The 21089-nt window shown below is 39.8% G+C and overlaps 2 protein-coding genes across 2 annotated transcripts; one reads left to right on the top strand and one right to left on the bottom strand.

Annotated features, from left to right (window-relative positions):
• Positions 1–362: 362 nt before the first annotated feature.
• Positions 363–8052, top strand: LOC140564675 (protein disulfide-isomerase A6-like). The gene is made up of 13 exons (XM_072690284.1): positions 363–452; positions 2242–2383; positions 3345–3402; positions 3513–3639; positions 3779–3885; positions 4790–4926; positions 5098–5212; positions 5865–6005; positions 6148–6232; positions 6408–6480; positions 6599–6757; positions 7111–7207; positions 7600–8052. The coding sequence occupies exons 1-13, from the start codon at positions 437–439 to the stop codon at positions 7666–7668; spliced, it is 1326 nt and encodes a 441-aa protein (XP_072546385.1). The 5' UTR covers positions 363–436; the 3' UTR covers positions 7669–8052.
• Positions 8053–8717: 665 nt separating this feature from the next.
• Positions 8718–20313, bottom strand: atp6v1c2 (ATPase H+ transporting V1 subunit C2). Its single transcript, XM_072690286.1, has 13 exons — positions 20185–20313; positions 17872–17939; positions 16388–16473; positions 15001–15063; positions 14712–14806; positions 14497–14588; positions 14295–14393; positions 13159–13227; positions 11038–11130; positions 10852–10939; positions 9890–9987; positions 9655–9784; positions 8718–8813 (listed from the first exon to the last, which is right to left on the bottom strand). Exons 1-13 carry the CDS (start codon positions 20311–20313, stop codon positions 8718–8720), a joined length of 1206 nt encoding a protein of 401 aa, XP_072546387.1.
• Positions 20314–21089: the final 776 nt, after the last annotated feature.

A 21089-nucleotide genomic window follows, 5' to 3' on the forward strand; every position in this document is an offset into this window, starting at 1 on the left:
GAACTGTTCCGATTCCAATGCGTCCGATTGGTTGAGTCCCTGAAGGCATGTAAACTCCTGATTGGACCGTGTGTGGGAAAAACACAAAACAAAAAATAAAAAAGCAATTTAATTAAAGAAATAAAAATTTTATTCAAATGCACAAAAAAAGACAAGACAACCATATTCTCCCAACCAGATTTCCCTACTTTGGTCAAGGGAGCGAGGGAACGAGTACACCATTTGGAACTGTTCCGATTCCAATGCGTCCGATTGGTTGAGTCCCTGAAGGCATGTAAGCTCCTGATTGGACCGTGTGTGGGAGGGCCGTGTTCTAAGCCAATCAGAGCCAGACACGGAGAGTTTCGCTTTCCTCTGTAAACTCTCTGTTAGCCGCGGCGGGTCCTTCGTTCAGAGTAGTGGAGTTCCCGCAGGTCTGTGGGTCACGCTGGCAGAGATGGGGATGCTACAAGGTATGTTATTGTAATGTAACTCCCTATTTTTGATCAATAACTAAAGGATTGTAGTTATTTTGGGGGGTTTCTCTCGTTAGCTTCGCTTGTCAGACAGTGTGTAATAGGCAGATAGCTGGTGCTTACTGTTGGACAGGGCTGAAGTGTGCAGGTGAGACAGGCATAAATGAATGAAGGATAAAAATGATCAAATCTATATAAATATTTAAGTAATTTAGAGTTCAATTAAGAAATATTGAGGGTTTTTTTCATTTGTAAACAAATGTACCCAGCAGTACAGTCGGTCAACATAATTTAATAATAAGTATACATAAATTTACATAAATAAAATACATAATTTTTATAGTAATAAATATATGTTACATTTAAATAAATAAATGTAATTAAATAATTTAATAAAGTATCTATCTATCTATCTGTATATCTGTATATCTATCTATCTATCTATCTATCTATCTATCTAACCATCTATCTATCTATCTAACCATCTATCTATCTATCTATCTGTCTATCTATCTATCTGTCTGTTTATCTATCTGTCTGTTTATCTGTCTGTATATCTGTCTATCTATCTATCTATCTATCTGTCTGTCTGTCTGTCTGTCTATCTATCTATCTATCTATCTATCTATCTATCTTTCTGTCTATCTGTTTATCTGTCTGTCTGTCTGTCTATCTATCTATCTATCTATCTGTTTATCTATCTATCTGTCTATCTATCTGTATATCTATCTATCTATATCTAAACAACACTAGTTATTATTAGTTGTTAACAAGGTTCTTGTTTTTGGTCCCTTAGGGCCACCAAAAGCCATGTGCCCTGTTTGATATGCACTGCAGCATGACACTGCATTTATACATTTATATTCAATAATATTCAGTGATATATCTGGAGGAGGTGCTTTTAGACAGCAGCTGTCAAACAGTCCCTTTACCATGTGGACATCTGGTCTTCATTCTAACAGCATTGAGAGATGGATATAGTGTAACTAAACACATACAACTGAGGAAATGTTAGGACACCCCCACATTTATCACTATTATCACTACATACTATGTCAAGAAAATAAGAATCCCATGCAGAACATCAGCTGCAGATGATCAGAACATGGTTAGAGAGGATTCTGGAGGAGTCTGTCTTATTTAGACCTCAGACATTCAGTCTGGTTTGCTCTTGATTGAAGTTGAAGTGAGTGGCGAAGATCACTGTGACCAGATACAAAGAGCTGTCTGAGGCCTTCAGAAAGAGGGTTGTCGATGCAGAGGAGTGCATCTGGGGAGGGATTTCAAACGTACGTGAGATCAGGCGTTCCACTGTCCGCAAAGTTATTGTATAGTTAAGTGAAACAACTGCCAACATGGGCAGATCAGGCCGTCCTGGCAGGTTTAGCCCAGGAGCAGACCAACAGATCTGTAAAGAAGTCTCCATCAGTCCTAAAATGTCATCATGGGATCTACAGGTAGCTCTCGCTCTCACAGCTGATGTCAAAGTAGAGATGGCAGAAGTTGGATTTTCATGGGAGGTGTGTAAAGAGAAAACCCTTACTGAAAAAAGCAGAGACCCAGAGAACGTCTGGAGCTGTGCTTTCGGCAGATGCATCCTAAGTCTTGCCCTGATGATTCCTCCCCAGCCCATTAAATGTAACCTTGTGCAGTCTCTCTCTTATGGGAGATGCTGTACTTTAAAATCAGCTGTGGCAAGAACAACCTGTAGGTCCTGTGACCTGTAGGTCACATGCCGGTACTTGTGCCTGCCTGTGTTTTATGCTATGTCTTTATCTCTGCACAGGTGTTGTGGTTTCAGCTCTCATCCTTACAGTCCGTGGATTTTACACAGCAAGTGATGATGTTGTAGAGCTCAATCCGTCCAACTTCAACAAGCAGGTGCTGCAGAGTGACAGTCTGTGGCTTATTGAGTTCTATGCACCCTGGTGAGTTTTTATGCACACACACACACACACACACACACACACACACACAGTATTTCATCAGGAAACATACAAATATGAAATGGGTTGCAAAAACATTAATTCAGCTTTTTTTAATTATAGTTGTGCAGGAGGTTCCCACCTTCATGTGGTTGCTGTGGCGTTGCCAAGTGGTTGCAATAGTGTTACTAGGTGGTTGCTGGGTAGTTGCTATGATGTAACAAACACAGAATGTTTGTGCAGTTAAAGAGGTCCCTACTTCAAGGCAGTTGCTAGGCTGTTGCTATGTGGTCACTAGGAGAAAACTTGTTGTTTTCTATGCTATTCCAGGTGGTTGCTATGACATTTCTCTGTGGTTGTTATGGTATTGCTAGGTGGTTGCTATAGTGTTACTAGGTGGTTGCTATGGTATCATCATGGTATTATGGTATGCTGTTCCAAGTGCTTGCTGTGGTGTTGCTAAGTAGTTGTTGTGGTGATGCTAGGTGGTTGCTAGTGCTTGCTATAGTTTTGCTTGGTGGTTGCTATGGTAGATCATCAGAATTGATAAATATAAATGTAAGATTTAAGATCTTAGAAGGTATCTGGTCACTCTTTTATCTCATGGACTTTGTGCTTGTATTTAATCCTGGTTGTACATAACTCTAGTGTCCAGTGGATGATGAGGATGGTTTCCCAGGATGGGTTTAAGTCTTTCAGTGGTTCTTCTTGCTCTTAGGATGTTTTTCCTGCCATGGTCTTTGTCTCTCCTCAGTTTTCCATAAAGAGGTTAGTCTATACGCCATACAGATAAGCCGGACCTCATCTCAACTGAGATGTTCCAGCTTGGTCTGTACTGGTGGAGCAGTTTACTATCAGTGGAATGTGTGAGCATAAGGAGGGGCAACCATAGCGTGGTCTGAGCGTGAGTTAGCTTTCAGGTACCGTATGCTGCAATTTCTCACAACTGTGTTTGTCCCCGCAGGTGTGGCCACTGCCAAAGACTTACACCTGACTGGAAAAAAGCTGCCACTGCCTTGAAGGTAATGCCTAAATTTGAATTCATTTACCTGTCCAGTTAAAAAATCACACACACCACAAAGAGCATCTCCACTGCAGAGTCCCTTGAATATGGCTTGTCTGTAATTTCCAGGGCGTTGTGAAAATTGGAGCTGTAGATGCTGACCAGCACAAGTCTCTTGGGAGTCAGTACGGCATCAGGGGCTTCCCTACCATAAAAGTCTTTGGAGCTAACAAAAATAAACCTGAGGAGTATCAAGGTCAGTGTTTCATTCTGATAGTCATCCCATCTGACCACATGAGTTTCAGCCCTACTCTATCTCAATCACTTTATGGTGGCTCTTGTTTCTAAGCTCTACCTTTGTTTTTTTCCTTCTTGTGTCTCTTTCTTCTCCTCAGGTGGTCGCACAAGTGAGGCTATAGTGGAAGGAGCCATGACTGCTCTTCGCTCTCTTGTGAAGGACCGACTCAGTGGACGTACCGGAGGCTCTGGCCATAGTAAACAGGTAGGGTTACTTATGTTTGTCCTTCATTTCTTTCATCATCTGAAAGTACAAAATGTGTCCATGGACCAGTTAAGCTCATCAACCTTTGTAGATGGATCACTTATGGTGGTCATCAAAGCTTCAAGTAGTTCTCTGGTTCCCTCACCAAAACCTTTATACCATATGTCTATATCTCTTCCTGAACACAAGTGTCGGGCTGTGTATTACCATATCACCACTCTCAGAATAAAGCCTCATAGCTGTGTTTGAGCTGTGGTTGGTGTGGTGTAGTGGATAACAACGCTGCCCTCCATGTGGCAGACTAGTGTCCAGTTCCCCAGCATGGCAAGCATGCCATGCTACCCCAATAATAAGAGTCAATGGGAAGGTTCCTCATTCCTAAACTCTACATTCTCTCATTAACATGATTCAAATGTAAAATGTTATAGATAAGAGCGCTAGCCAAATGCCATAAATGTAAATGTTAGATGGAAAGTTTTATCTTTAACCCCTTAAACCATGTGTGTATGCCCACATATGTGTATGCTCACTCTCCTAACTACATTACTGGCACAGTTGGCATCACTTTTCCTTTGGGACTCCACAAAATGTGCTAAAATGCCCAAGTAAAGTGAAAGGGAAAGTGCCATCTACCCACTCTGATCTGAAAATACAGATCTGGGACCCCAGCTGGTGATGGCTAGCAGCATGCCCGAGATTCGAGCTAGCGATCCTCTTGTCATAGTGACCGCAACTTATTCCGCTGGACCACTCAGGGCACTTAGTTCACTTATTTTTACTTAAAAATGAATGAATATGTCATCTGACTGTGTACATTATGCACATTTGTATTTGCTATGAATGATGCTGCTGTACAAAGTGACTGTTGCGTGACCCTGGTTGTTGTTGTGTTTGGTGTTTTCAGAGTGGGGGAGGCGGTGGAGCAGGAGATAAGAAGGATGTGGTGGAGCTGACCGATGACAACTTTGACAGACTGGTGCTAAATGGAGATGAGGTGTGGATGGTGGAATTCTTTGCTCCTTGGTGTGGACACTGTAAAAGGTGAGTTTTCCCAGATCGCTCACATCAGCACAAGACATTAGTGTTTTTTGTTTAGTTTAAGCTTAGTTAAAAGGTGAGTTTTACGCTCACATCAGCACAAGAAATTAGTGTTTTTTGTTTAGTTTAAGCTTCCAGTCAGCATTCTCTTAACGAGTGCTTGTGCTCTCTCAGACTTGAACCAGAGTGGACTGCAGCAGCGACAGAAGTCAAAGACCAGACCAAGGGCAAAGTGAAGCTGGGTGCTGTGGATGCTACTGTGCACCAGGGCCTGGCCAGTCGATTTGGTGTAAGAACGATTATACATTACTCCCAGACACAATCCTAAGACATAATCCTATCACAATAACAGCCTTTTCTTGGTAGGTGTTCAGTAATGCCCCGTTTAAGCTGGGCTAATTGGAGAGATTCTGTAATTTAAGTCATTGCTGAAGAGGTCTAGAATTTTAATCCTTTTGAGTTAGAGAGTAACAGATGTGGAATTAAGTTTAGTTCCTCAACAAGTCAAATTTGATGTCAAATTGTACAAGAAGCAGCATAATGGCCAAAACAGACCTAAAAACAGGGCATAACTGAAGCACATTTTCTAGCAGCTTTTTTCATTGCAATCAAACACCAGGTCATCTGGTGTAACTTTGCCCAAAATTATGACGAAATAGTGAGGATTTTCTCTCCTTTACGCAGTGGTGGGAGGCAACCCATTCCAAAAGTTAACACTCCTACTCTCCTCTCAACCATCTAATGTGCATTTTTCAAAAGTGCTGAGAGGGCAGGTGAATTGCTAATTTTAAGGGTTTGGAGAAAACAAATCTACCACAGCAATTTATTCACGTTACAATAGGGACTGTCTCTGAATTACCTACACACCCCTGATCAGGCAAAGAAATTTTGTGCATGTTGTTTTGTTGGCTCATGATGATCGGTGGTGGCATTGTTTTCAGATCCGTGGCTTTCCCACTATTAAAATCTTCAGTAAAGGAGAGGATCCAGAAGATTATGAAGGAGGGAGGACTCGGGCTGATATCGTGGCTCGAGCCATGGACCTGTTCTCTGCAAATGCTCCTCCACCTGAGCTGCATGAGGTATGTCTGCTGTATGCTGCTGCTTTTGTTTTCCCCTATCACACTCAATGCCACAAAATTGCAAGGCTGAATTCTAGCTTATGTTAACTGCAATGAAATATTCCTCTGACTACTTTGAACTTGATGATCTTGCCTTCTCCAGATTATCGACCAAGATATTTTCAAGAACACCTGTGACGACAGCCAGCTTTGTATCGTAGCAGTGCTTCCTCACATTCTTGACACAGGTACCTCCCTTTATGTCACACCAGGAAAAAAAATAGCAGCAAATTGTTTACAAAATTAAATTGTTTAGTGCTTACACTGTTCTTTTTAATTCGCCTTCTTTTCTCAAACTACACACAGAATAACTGAAAACTTTTAAATCTTTTCAAATGTGTGTCCTTATCGTTCTCCACTTAGGTGCATCAGGTAGAAATGGCTATTTGGATGTGATGAGGAAGATGGCTGAGAAATATAAGAAGAAGACATGGGGGTCAGTGTTGGAGCTTTTTGATTGGTCTCACATATTCACATACACTTCATGTTACCTGTCTTGAGGTCGCCTTTTAAGCTCTTTGTGTTTCTACATCGCTGTCCCTCTGTCTCTGCAGTTGGCTGTGGACCGAAGCAGGTGCTCAGATGGAGTTGGAGTCCTCTCTAGGCATCGGTGGTTTTGGCTACCCAGCCATGGCTGCCATCAATGCTCGCAAAATGAAGTTTTCCCTGCTGAAGGGCTCCTTCGGTGAAACAGGCATTCATGAGTTCCTCAGGTTTGTCAACTGTGTGAACTCGCTGTTGAATGTCACTAGTAAAATGGTGTAGTCAATGAGATGTCGGCCATGGTAGGAAAACTGTAACCAGTTGTAGCCAAACTTAAACACAAGAACAACAGATAGCTAGTGTACAGGTGTTTTATTATTTTATTTGATTTTATTTTAAATATTATAGTTTCAGACACATTTTCATTGTCTGTGACAGTACTGTTTTTTCCAGATGATTTTGTTTCAGCTGTTGTTAAAAGCACTGTATAAATAAGGTTGACTTGATTTGAGGACCACCTTAACATTCTTCAATAAAAAAAAAAACATTGATATTATATTAACATATTTGTTCGCCACTACAGGGAGCTGTCTGTGGGGCGTGGGTCCACTGCTTCAGTTGGAGGAGGAGCACTACCAAAAATCCACACTGTAGAAGCCTGGGATGGCAAAGATGGCCAGGTAAGCTAATTCTGAATCTCTATATCACTGTTTATAATTTACTTGGTTTAAGTGACCACTGATAATGACCAAAATGAGCAACATTATTGGTTAGATGTAGAATTTCAAATACATGTCAGAGGGTTGTCTCTTACAGTGAAAAGTACACTGACTATTTTTTGCACTTGAAGTACAGCTAATGGGGGAAATGTGCCTTGTGATCTAGATCACGCTAAGGCTATTTAGGTTACTGGAAAGAGAATAGATCTTTATTTAGCTCAAAGTTCACCTGATTAACTTTTACACCTGTCTGTTAATACAATTATAAATATCCATCATTTACTCAGCCACAACTTGAAATCCACCATTTAGTATTTGTTGTCTAACTACAGTCTGGTTTGACTTTCCCACAGCTTCCAGTGGAAGAAGATATTGATCTCAGTGACGTGGACTTGGATGATTTAGAAAAAGATGAGTTGTGAGAACCACAGGAGTTGCTCTAAAACTATTCTCTCTTATTCTTATTCTTTTTATACTGATTTTCCTCTCCTATGGAAGAGGAGCAAAGGTCCCCAGTAAAGCAGAAGAAAAATACTCCTCCAGAGCTTGAGTTTGTTGTCTAATGGAGTTGGCCTCCTTAAACTGGCCTGTCTGAAATGTCCTCAAAACCAAGTTGGGACCACTAAGAGGCATTAAGTATGTATTACAGTGCCTTCAACCTGCTCTTCTACCTTTTATTGGATATGACAAAACTTACAGGGAGCTGTCTGTCAGCAGTTTGATGCAACACTGTCTTGATTGTTTTGTACGTGGTGTCTGTTTGATTTCTATGGTTATTAAGGTTAAATAAAATTGTTTGGGGGTGATGTCTGTCTGTTTTTGTCTCCATTTTGTTGGATAAAAAAGTGAGATTGTTCTATTTCTACAGTTTTACCATGGCTCCACTAGAGTGCGCTAGAAATGTATTAAGCCTCACAGACCACAGGGCTTACAAGAGCCTCATTATTTATTGAGACATTCAAAATGCCAGTGTTTATTTTACATGTTAACAATTTACACCAGTTCTTGTGGTTTCTACAGTGTTCAATGCTCATTCAGTGCCAGCACATCCTCATCAGTCCAGCTCCACAAATTGATAAAAATGCAACACAGTGAGAACAGTGAGAGTAAGGCATCTGTAAGCTTTAAGAGCCATTTATTATCATTGTTTATCCAAATTAAAACGTAAAGATCTATCTGATGTTTTAAGCATCTTTACATTTACAGTGAAATGACCTCAGCAGACATACAAATCTGATTAGAGCCTCACATCAAGTAATCCTTTGCCAAGTTCTCTGTCTGTGTCTGTGAATAATGGTGATCATACCTTGAACCATTGACACGTCCTGTTGGTCCACATTTACTCAAACGAGAGTTTGACAGCTGTCAAATTGGGAAAACAGTATAATACTCAGGTAGTAGCTGTTAATCTCAATTTGGAGTCACATGGGTATGAGGCATGAGTCTCTTGTGGTTTATATACATCTGACTGCTAGCTGGAGTCCAGCAGCTTAATGCTGATGGAGTAACAGATGTAGGAGTAGTACTCCTGCTGTCCAGTGTTACATCCTGGGATGTCAAGATCCATCTAGAAACAAGACAAAAGTAACAAAATGTAGGCATTAGGATTTTAGCTATTTCCCTTTTTGTTTTAGATTTTTAAATAGCATTTAATTATATATTTTGTAGCTTTGTCACTTTAAGGTGCAGATAAATGCATTTATTGAGTATTTTGTTGTTATTTAATGTATAAATAGTATGTAACTTTGGTTTGGGCAAAAAAATGCTGAAAGGTGGTTTAACAAGCCTATTTTCAACCATGTTATTTGCCTCTTTTTTTTGTTTGTTTTGGTTTTTATTTTCGGGACTACTACATTCAGACCACCTGTTAGACCACTCTGTAAATCCGCTTTGTAAAAACAAAGCTGACTTAAGAACCACCTTAACAAGGTCCTTCAATTTAAAATAAATAAATAAATATATAATGATTAATATTATATGAATAATATCATGAGGCTAAATAGTTTTGAATAGTTTACTATTTACAACCCTGTTATTTTGACATAAACACACTGTTTGTTTTTAAGGAGGGCTCTTGTGGGGATCTTTAATTAGCTGATTTTACATCATCACAGTGGCGTAACGTGTCCCAGCATAGCTTTTAAAACTGTAACAAGAATGAATTATTTTTTATAATTAATCCCAAATTTGATTAGATTGTGTTGCTGTCCTCCCTGGGTCCTCTCAGCACGGGTGTGGTCTAGCATTAGCCTTTAGCCATTTAGCTGACAACACTTACACCCAGCTGTGCCGTGACGTGGTCCCTGGTCTAGTAAGTATTTCTCTTTTCTGGGACCAGACAGCTTTTGGCTTTTAGCATTTAAACACAATCAAAGGTGTAACAAAAAAAATAAAAGGTGAATACTCACATCTGATTTGCTGGCTGCTGCTGTAGGGTCCAGGTGTGTGAATAAGGAATGGAGCTCCTCTCTCAGTCGCTTCATATGCTTCTTCTCCGGCTGCAGCAGAAGAGTCTGGAAACTGACCGGCAAGCCATACCTGCACATCCACACACCACATATCAAATACTTTAATAGAATAGTCCTTGCTTAGAGTTTCTAGTAGTGCAGTGATCATCACACAGGTCTTTCCGTCAATCTTTACCTGAGAACTGACTCTGCAAACACTCTGAGGGCCTTGATGTGGATCCAGGCCACAAACACTTCTCTGAAATTCACCTTCAGCCAGCGCACAAATGTTCCCTGGTGGCACAAATGAATGTTTTAACACCTCGCAGATCATTCACACGTCTTCGATCACGTGGTGGAACACCCTAACAAGTGAATTCTCCACCTTGTCTTATCAGGTTCTTCTCATTTGGCTGTAGGCCAGTGGTCACCAGCCCTCCTTGTGGAGCTATGATCCCATACAAACAAGTCATATCATAAAAATATGTCCCAATATATTTTATTTGTATTCAGATAAATTAACAGTATATACTATATGTCCAAATGTTTGTGGACACCCTTTCTAAGGAGTGCATTTAGCTGCACCCATTGATGACACACAGCTTGTCTAGTCCCTATAGAGAAATATTGCTAATAGAATAGGACTCTCTGGAGAACCCATGGACCTATTGACACCATGCCTAATGCCCGATGTGGGCTTAGAGGAGTGTAAAGCCCCCAGCATTGAGCTGTGGAGCAGTGGAATTGTGTTCTCTGGAATGATGGATGGTGCTTTGTCCAATACTTTTTGGATAAGTTGGGGAGTTGGGGATGAGGTGGGGTGGTGACCATCCAATATCCTGGCCTCACTAACACTCTTGCAATCACATCCTCACAGTAATGCTCCAAATTCTAGTAGAAAGCCTTCTTCCCTGGACAGTAGAGACAGTTACTCCAACAAAACCAGGATAAACTCTTATTATTATGTTTGATTCCGGAAGAAACTGTAGGTGTCCCAATACTTTTGTCCTTATATTATTTGTGTATTTACTTTAGGTTCTCACAAAGTTCAGTTCTAATCTATGGGTTTAATCTCAACTCTGCTGGGACAGGTAAGTGTACAGAAAGAGGGCTGTAGACCACTGCTGCAGAATTGAGATATTTCCAAGCATTACTCACATACAGTTCTTTCTTGTCCAGACTAAGGCGGCTCATCTCTTGTCTTTGCTGCTCAGCTTCCTCTAGGTTAAACTCTCGCACTGTGAATCTGTTGGAGATCAAAAGTTTGGTACTGTTTAATTTTTCAGCTTTCATCTCTGCATTTCCACAGAAAGTATAGTGGAAAGATGAGCTGTGGTCACTCACTTGTGCTTATTGGCTTTAGCTTTGAATTCACGGACAGCATTTTTGAACAGTGTCACTGTGAAAATCCCAGCATCTGCTTCCTCCAGCAACTTCCTAAAGCACGTGGCACACACAATAACCAGTTACCAACCTAGTTTTGTTAAGAAGGGTTAAAGCACATTGCAGGATGTACCATACAGGGTGACTATCTAGTTAACTGCCCGCTGTAATAGGGAGAACGGTGTCCAATTCAGGGGCTGCACCCTTCGGAGGCTGTATTTAAAGGCTGATTGCATCACAGTAGTGCAATTAGGCTGTCCCATTTTGAAGGCCCCTTCATATTAAGCAGGAAATCTGCTGTAGAGTAGACTGTCTTGCTTTGGATGGGCTATGGAGCCTTTGAGGGCTATGCCTTCGTCAACCCTGTCCTTCGAAGGATGCAGCCCCTGACACTCAGAGACACGGGTGTCCCTATTACAGTCCATTAAGCATTAATGTGATTCTAAGGGCCCTATCTTACACTCTGCACAAGGTGCGTCTCGCTTGCTCATTGCTATCTTACAACACACCAACCGTCTATTCAAGTCATTACTTCCGTCTTCGTTGTATAAATAGCAGTGGTGCTTGTGAATATATCTACGCTGATGGGCGTGGTGGTCTCGAAATGAGGTGTGTTCAGGTAAATTTCTGGCGTATTGCTATCTTGGCAATGGAAAATAGGTGCGCCACTGACCGAAAACAACCTAGGCAGACGTCAACAGTCAGACGTTCATTGCTATCTTGGCAGTGAATTGTCAACACAGGCGCGTGCAGCCCAACGCAGCACACCCCTGCTTTGCCCCACTGAAATAGCAATCCGCCAAAGTCAGACTGCACCTGCCTCTTGAAGGGAATGGCAAGTGATGCACTGATTGGTTTATTGCAGGTTATGCCCAAAACACCTCCCCTAAAATAGGTAAAATATGGCCCTATGTATCAACTGTATCTTAAAAAAACAGCTTTAGGGCCCCTATTTTAGCGATCTTTTGATGAGCCAGCCACTGCGCTCCGTTGCTGCTTGATTTAGGGCGTGTCAGTGTGTTTTTGCTATCCTAGTGACGGGAAAAGTATGCCTTGATTGTCTTGAAATGCACAAAAGGCACAAAGGTCTCTTCATTATTCATGGGTGTGTTTTGGGCGTAATGTGCAATAAACCAATCAGCGTGTCACTTGCCGTTCCCTTTAAGAGGCAGGTCTGGTCTGACTTTGGCGTATTGCTATTGCAATGGCGCAGCCAGCTGGACGTGTTCATGCTTTTTTATAATGTATTTATTTTTTATTTTATCTTTATAGACATATCCTGTCCACTAAATGTTTTATTAACAATATTTGACCATTAAGAGTTTTTTTTATTGATAGACAACTAATTATAACCATACATCATTTGGTATAGATAGGTTACTAGTTAGATTTGCCCAGTTTGATGTACTCTTGAATGGACTTGTACTTTCAAATGACTACTTTTATTCCCACTGAAGTATATTTGGACAGAAAAGTAATCTACTTAGTAGTAATCTTACTCAGTTACATTTTATTCAATAACAGTAATGGTGGTTGCATCTGTGATAAGTCACACATATGACTCATGACATATGCATTTCATTAGATGTGAAACACCATATTGACCTGGCTTGTAACTAACTCTCACTCTCTCACATTTAGCAGGCAAACATCTCTCCACTAGGGGGTGCTATTAGTAGTTAAATAGCACCTGATGCTTTGCATTAGTGACACCAAAAGTCTTAAAAAGTCCCATGGCTGGTGATCATTCTGCAGAAACAATCCTAAACATGTTTGTGAAACATCCAGCAGCATGTTCTACATTGGGAACAGCAGGTGATCTGCCAAGGCTGACTGCAGAGGAGAAGGAGGAAGTAAAGTGGGGCAATTAGAGCCAGTGAGAAGGATACTGGCTCCCAGACTGCGGTGAGACAAACTCTTGCTTTCCATCAGTAACTTTACACTAGAAGGAATTTAACCTGCAGACCTATGGCTGGAGCAAAGCAGGTGAGCTGTACTGCAGTCACGACTGGCAAATTACTGAGCTGAGCTCACACAAACACACACACACACACACACAAAACACAAACATAAGGACCTCACCTGCTTGAGCGAGGAACCACAAACTGTGACATGGATTCATAGGTATTCTCCCATAGCTTATCACTTGCCCTAAAGACAGAGTTTAAGCAAAGGATTAGTGCAGTCTAATGCTTGGGTTGATTAGAAGGGCAGCCTGGACTCAAAAAACTATTTAATGTAATTGGGTCAATGTGTGCGTAGGGCTGTGTGCAAAAGTTTTGGTATCCCATGGCCAAATTACATGTTTTGTTGATCTTTCACTACAGTAAACACACTACTGCACATATGTACAATGTACATGTGTATTTTTTAAAATACTTTTTAAATACTAGAACATGTAAAAATCACAAAATACATAAATAATTATGCTCTACAATTACCAGAAAAATGCCCTTTTAAATGTGTTTTGTTCACATATTGTCACTATTGTCAATTTAATTTAATTAATTAAATTAAAACTAATTTAAAACGTTTGCACATAGCTGTAATGTCCTCATAATATTACATTATGTGATTGATATGAAATAAAGTAGTGGTGTCAATTAATTAAAAGGTTTAATCGCGTTAATCACATCGATATTCTGTGATGAATCACAAGTTAAAATAATAATAGTAAAAGAATAATTAGGACGTGCCTAATAAACTGTCTGGAGATATTTAATTTAATTAAATATTTTGTTCCTTATCTCAGTGTATTTTTGAGAACTTCAGCCTCAAACATGACGAAGCTCGGACACAGAAGCTTTAACAGAGAAACTTTTTAAAAGATAAATGGATGATCAGTCTTTGGGCTGGATTAAGCTAAGAGAGCTAAGAGAGGAGCAGCTGTGTGTGTGTGTGTGTGTGTGTGTGAGAGAGAGAAAGAGAGAGAGAGAGGTAATAGAGAGGGTGATAGAATGAGAGTTAGTTATGAGATTTAATCCATATTTCAGCAGAAATAAAGTCTAATCTACCCTCTGAGCTCAACAGTAGTATTTAGTAGCTAAATAAAACCACTGATACGTCACTAGGCTCTGTAAAGAGAGAGGCCTACAGGAGGAAGTTGAGGCTAAGATTATTAATTTGCAGAACTGGGTTGATGTAATATACAGTGATCCATGTATGCGGATAGTGGTGAATTATGTCCTGATTGTTCAGTGTGGGTATCTCATACTGACCTGGGCACCACTACCAGTAAGGTGGTGAGATACTCAGAGTTGAGGACCAGATCTTCCTTCTTTACAATGCCGGTCAAAGTGCGGGTCTGCAGGTTTCCCCTGAAGACGTGAATACACTGCATATCACTGACAAGTATGAGAGAAATCTCTAAAAATCCATTATTTCTAGTTACAATCCACTGATTCTGCTATTAGAACTCACTCAGATCTCTGCTCAAGGCCTTGCAGGCTGGCCTTCACGCTACTGTACGCAGCACTACGGGACTTCAACTCTGTCTCGACCTGAGACACTTGCTGACGCACACACACACACATGCGACCGCCAACACAGATACACACACATGAATATTAATGCCATTAAGGATAAGGAACTGTTCTCGTTACATGGTATCAGTGAAGTGGGTCTAGGTTGTATACCTTGGTGATAATCTCGGTCAGTGATTTTAGGGACAGGGCAGTGGGGTACTTGGCTCTGTCCCACTGGAACTTTGTCACATATGTAGCCAGGTCCACTGAAATATCGAGCGCAATGGAAACAGAAGGAAAAGAAACTGAGCAACTCTCCAGCACTTAAGGCAGGTGGTTCTTCAGTAAGAGTCAGATCACTTCAAAAGGTCAAAAGCTTTCTATGGACATGGCACACACCATGCAAAGTCACGAACGTCAGCCAGACCAATGCACAAGCTTCAAACACATGCCAGCGTACCCCACAAGGCCTGGAAATAAACCTTCAAGGGCGACTGTGGGGCTTTGCGATAGCCCTTGTGCTCTGGTGGAAGGTTGAACAGGTGGGAAATAGAATATTTTATTATTTTCATACAGTTTACCTGCACAGATCTTAAACTTGCTTATAAGTAAGTCTATACATATGACTCCACTGACGTCACACAAAAACCCTAATCTTTAGAATCACCAAAATGGAAACTTTACAGGAGAAGGAAAAAACCTTCCTAACTTTCAATGGAAGTCAATGTAAACATACTTTATTCTAAGTCATTTTGGAGCATTTCCATTAGTCCATTCATCCTGAAATTGTGACACAATGTGAAGAACAACTGCCAGATTCATATAATGTCAAAAAGTAAAAACTGTAAAAATGAAGATACATATTTTTTGCACAACAGAAATGAAATACGACATTTAATGTGATTTTTGGACATTTTTATGATGACATAATTAAAACATATCTTGCCCTCTTATTAATGCACATACAGCATAAACATTCTTTGTAAACCAATCCAAGACATGATATAAATGTAAAGTATAATGTATGGGACATCTTCATTATATCCAAATGGCACAATAACTATATATATATATATATATATATATATATATATATATATATATATATATATATATATATTTAAAATAAAATTCTAAATATGCTGCTAGTAAGGGTATAAACATTTATAGGGCTTCATAAATCTTGTAGCATGTAAGCATTGTTAAAGTTTAAATATGTAACATTCGCTCTCCAGTCCATGACCCTGTTACTGTGCTGTTTTTAACACCCTCGCCAAGTTCAACTCACTACTTGGAAGCGTGTCAAGCAGAGGAGAGAGGGATGCAGACGAGTCTTGGCTAGTGCTAGTTAGCTAGAAATGCCAACTGTGCTGAAAATCCCAGACGATCAGCATTTCTAGAGATGCTCAAACCAGCCCTTCTGGCACCAACAATCATGCCGCGCTCAAAATGACTGAGATCACGTTCTTTACCCATTCTGATGGTTAATGTGAATATTAACTGAAACTGCAGGCCTCTATCTGTATAACTGTAGGCATTGCACTGCTGCAGCATGATTGGCTGAATATGATAATTGCATGAATAAGTACCTAATAAAGTGCTCAGTAAGTGTATATGACATCAACAGTGTTTGACCATGTTTTATACATGTGCAACCGAATGACACATTTGAATACTGAATAAATATATGGGAGTAACAGGATCCATGGCCTGCCCTAGCTGAGATGGGTGGAGAGTGTGGGGATGATGACCAGAGCTACCTCCCTCTTTGCTAATAAGCTCTTTACTGACTGCTTCAAGCTGAACGAGGTTTCATAGGCAAAGTGCTTCTCCATACACAGTCCTACCTCCATTTGCCAGAGCGTTCTCCAGGAGTTTGTCATTGGACTGCTCCATGACTTCAGCCATACACTGGGAAGTCTTCTGCATTACACTGTACATGATAGAGAGAGTCTGTATGAGTTTAAAATCACCTTAAAGGACAAGAGCAGTGATATCAGAATTTTATGATGAAAAAGCAGGTCTGATAAGCACAGGTTGAGGGTTTTTTTTTTTGGTGTACCAAGTTTGCCAGTTGCCCATTTCTAGAAGAATATCGTACACTCTAGACAAAAAGGTTCTATTAGTACTTAGTATTAGGATCCAGTGGACTATAGTGCTGCCATTTAATCTGATGATCGCTGGTTCGAATCCTGAGTCACATTGCTTGCCATCGGCAGCCAGAGTAAGAGAGAGCACAATTGACTTTGTTCTCTCAGCAAGTTATATTGGAGCCGTGCTTTCCTCAGAGATGCTGCACCCTTAGTGTTGGGGGCATTGTTAGTAATAGGGGGAGTTCATAGGGGGATAATTGGGTAGACAATTGAGTAAATAAAAATAAACAAAAATAGGACCATCTACAATAAAGGCTTTAAAGAAAACAAGAAACAAATGTCTAGGTGTTTGTAGATAAGGTAGATGAAGACTACCTTAACCAGACAAGGAACAATTTAAGCATCCAAATGGTTCGTCTATAAAGAAGAACTCATGCCTTTACTAAAGAACCTTTAAAGAACCTCTCAGACTAGACCCAAAGTAAATGCTTTCAATTTGGAAACATTGAGTTGCTTGGTTGTGTTTCTCTCAGCAGATAAATGGACTAATATGCAGTTAAAGCGGTGCTCTGAGAATGACTGTAATACATGATAAGGATAAGGATTATTATCCAGGGGGTGATTTTGATTGATTTGAGGTGTGTAGCTTTAAATATGTGAAGGCATGATTGTGGCTTTGAAACTGAGAAAAGAAGGAAAAATTCAGAGCACAGTTTCCACAACACAAGCATGCATGGAACATTGTGAGGTCGCACTTGAAACCAGAGACAGCTGGATTGAGTGTCTCGGTTAATGGTGATTGCGAGTCAGTTGCTTGTGAATTTTCCCACAAGGTGTTTTAAAGACAAGACACAGACACGGCTATATCCTTCTAACTGAGAATCACTCCAGTCATGATCACCAACAGGTGTACAGAAGACAAATTAAAAAAGACCCTGAGCTCAGTGCTACCTTACACCGGGTTCACCCAACCCAGTATAAGAATCTGTCTTTATGTTAGCCCCCCAGTGATCACCAAATACAGGCAGAGTGGTTTTGAGGATCTTAAGAAATGGGCATGTCTTATTTGGGCAACAATTTACAGAGTAAAAGTGAAATCAGTGTGATGAAATAAAATAGTGAAAATAACTGTCCACGTCACAAAATGCAAACATTCACATATACAGTTATACTGACTATACTGTAAACTATTAAAATGGTGCAATTTCTTTTTTAATTGAGTTATAAAATTATCATACCATTCTGCATATGAGTCCAGCCTGGAGAGGTCATCAGCCACACCCAGCAACACATCTAGAGTGCCCACCTGGTTAGACAGGTGAGAAATATTCATATTCAACATTTTATGAATTAAGGTTCATTTCTCTCTCTCTCTCTCTCTCTCTCTCTCTCTCTCTCTCTCTCTCTCTCTCTCTCTCTCCCTCTCTCTCTCTGTCTCTCTCTCTCTCTGTTTCTCTCTCTCTCTCTGTATATATACATTGCCAATGTCACACAAAAACCATTTGCCATTTCGTTGACAGCATTTAAACAGGTGTAGCTCTAATAACGTTTAAATGTGATGTGTAAGAACTTAACATGCTTCAGAACATATGTTAAATAAAATAAATAAAATATAGAAAATATCATTATCTACAGTACTGTGCGAATGTCTCAGGTAGCCATGTTTTTAACCCCGTATTTATTCTGCTATTAATCCTAAAGCAGAAAATGTTAGGATTTTTTTGGTATCTTTTTGAATGGTTTATCATATCTTGTGAAGTGCCACAGGGTTCTATTCTGTGGCCTATGAAACTTATGAAATTATCATTTCTGGCCTTACATTTGTGAGGTTAATTTGTCAGTTCTTTATATTGTGTCACAATATATTTTATGATGAATGGACCAATAGAAATGCTCCAAAATGACTTCTTTTTACATTGACTTCTATTGAAAGTTACTTCCAGAGAAAAACATTTTTATAAAGTTTCCATTTTTGGAGATACAAGGTTTTGTGTTACAATTGCAATATGCAAGTCTTTCTTTGGATGTTTCATAAAAACTGTCACACAAAAACTGAATATACATTCAGTTCAATCAATATTCAGTTGCCTCATCACATTATCACACACTTCCCTACACTCTTCAGTCCGTTTGGATTTGACCAGAAGTCATTATTCACACCTTACAGGAGTAGTATGCGCGCTCTGTCAGAAGCAGATCTCAAGTAACATTACACGACAAGGGAACCGTTTTTACTGATCCACCTTTTTTTTTAAAAATAGACACAGGGTCAATGACAGCTATGTCAAAAATGACTAAATCAATGGAAAACAACAAAAAGATACAAGTTTTTGTTTCTATTTCTTACCAGTACTAACCTCTCCTCCACAAAGCTGTGCTGTAGCTAAACTGTGGGAGAATTAGTACCAGAAATTACAAGCTGATTCTAATGAGATAGAAACCTGAGAGAGCGACATCATTAGTGGCAGCAACCCAACACGCATGTCCTCGAGGAATGCACTGTGCACTTGTGACCCTGACTTACCATAAAGTTTACATACATTCATCATAGGTATGGATGTTATGGCTGTATTGGAGTTTGTATGGTTCCATGAACTGTTCTGTTTTGGGGGCAGACACATTTTTAAAATGACGTTTTTCAGGGTCAACAAACATCTTTTCATGTGGCCCAAAATCCAGGCACCGCCCCTGCTGAAGAATTCTGAGGTAGTCTTCCTTCAATATTATTCCAACCACTGCAATGTACAAGTTTCACTGGGAGCAAAACAGCTCAAGAGCATGATGCTACTACCACCATACTTAACAGCTGGTACAGTGTTCCTAGGGCTGAATACCTCATCTTTACATCTGTGCCTTAGCTTTTAACATATCTCTGGGTATAGTGGCTAAGTAACTTGATATTTGTCTCATTTTACTATAAAACTTCAAATAAGACAATTTTTTTTTTGCTGTTCATTTAGAGCAGGAGCTTCTTTATTGGTTGGTAGCCATGACGATCAGTCCATGACGATGTTCAGCTCTCCAGCAGCTTCCAGTTTATGGTAGGCATGTGCTTTGGTGGTTCTTGGGTTGCTCCTGACCATCTAAACAAATGACTTGTGCTTATGTTATGAAAAAGTAATTTGCATTTACATTTGTGGCATTTAGCAGATGCTCTTATCCAGAACAAGGTTACTCGTATTACAGAGGAGGGCCAATGTAGTGTTAGGAGTCTTGCCCAAGGACTCTTATTGGTGTAGCGCAGCATAGTCACCCAGACCGGGAATCGAACCCTGGTCTCCCACATGGTGTTGTTGTAATGCAATGGTAGGTGGTGGTGTTATCTGTTGCGCCACACCAACCACACCAAGTTGCACTTTGTTAAATATTATTATAAATATTTGTGAGCCATTGTATCATCACTGGTTAGCAATTCTTAAATCACTGTTGTGAAATTACTGCATTTTAATCCCTACACTCATCTACAGTCAGCCTAATAATATTAATTATACATCTGCTAGCTATAAGTGACAAGTGACAGTTTGGGGGCTTCTTCTTCCACCTTCTCTTACCTTCAGTTCAGGGATGTGGAATCTGACGCTGCTCCCTAGGCTGGCTTTAGCTGCAGCCCGTTTGAGCTTTTCCAAAGACTGGGAACTGGCTTTGTCCAGAGGAACTGAGATCAGCCAGAACTCTGTCATGATGTCCTCGCTCACTGCCCCAACCCGGCCCCTTTTCTCTTTCTGCTTCAAAAGCTGTGATAAGAGGCATCATCAGTTAAAACTACTCGAGGCTATTCACCATTTATGTCGTACAAAGAAACGCTTTCAGCGTTACAAAGGCATGGTGAGATTATGTGTCACCCTCTGCTGACTTCAGTGTCTGGAAGTGTTGTGTTTCCAACATGGCAAAAATGAGCACTTAATGAGTGTAATTATCTGGCATTAAGGTGAAGCTGTCCTCTTACCTAATGCTGCATATTAAATTATACACCGCCATGTGGGTATTTCCATAATGATAATAATAATAACAATAATAATAATAATGATAACATTATTATTATTATTAGTATTAGTAGTCGTATTGTTGCTGCTGCTGTTGCTATTTTTGTTATTATTTATTTTTGTTATTTATTATATTTTACTATTATTATTAATAAAAAAAATGAATATTTTAGCTTTAGTTAAGCTTTTATGTGATATATATGTAAGTTCCTCAAAAAGTCTGTCCAGGCATACATGCAGAGAAAGCACCCCACCATATAATAAATACAGCTCAACTCTCAAATTGTTCATTATTCCATTAACTCACTAAAATGAACAAAAAAGAAAATCAAAGTTATTAGCAATATTTGACTTTAACAGTATATTTAACTGTTTTACATATATTACATATTACAAGTACTGCAATAATAGGAGACATACAGTTTCAAACACATTCTGTAGAATATATTTTCATTTAGTGAGAAACAAAATGC

The sequence above is a fragment of the Salminus brasiliensis genome, chromosome 10, assembly GCF_030463535.1.
Source record: "Salminus brasiliensis chromosome 10, fSalBra1.hap2, whole genome shotgun sequence".
NCBI lineage: Eukaryota > Metazoa > Chordata > Actinopteri > Characiformes > Bryconidae > Salminus > Salminus brasiliensis.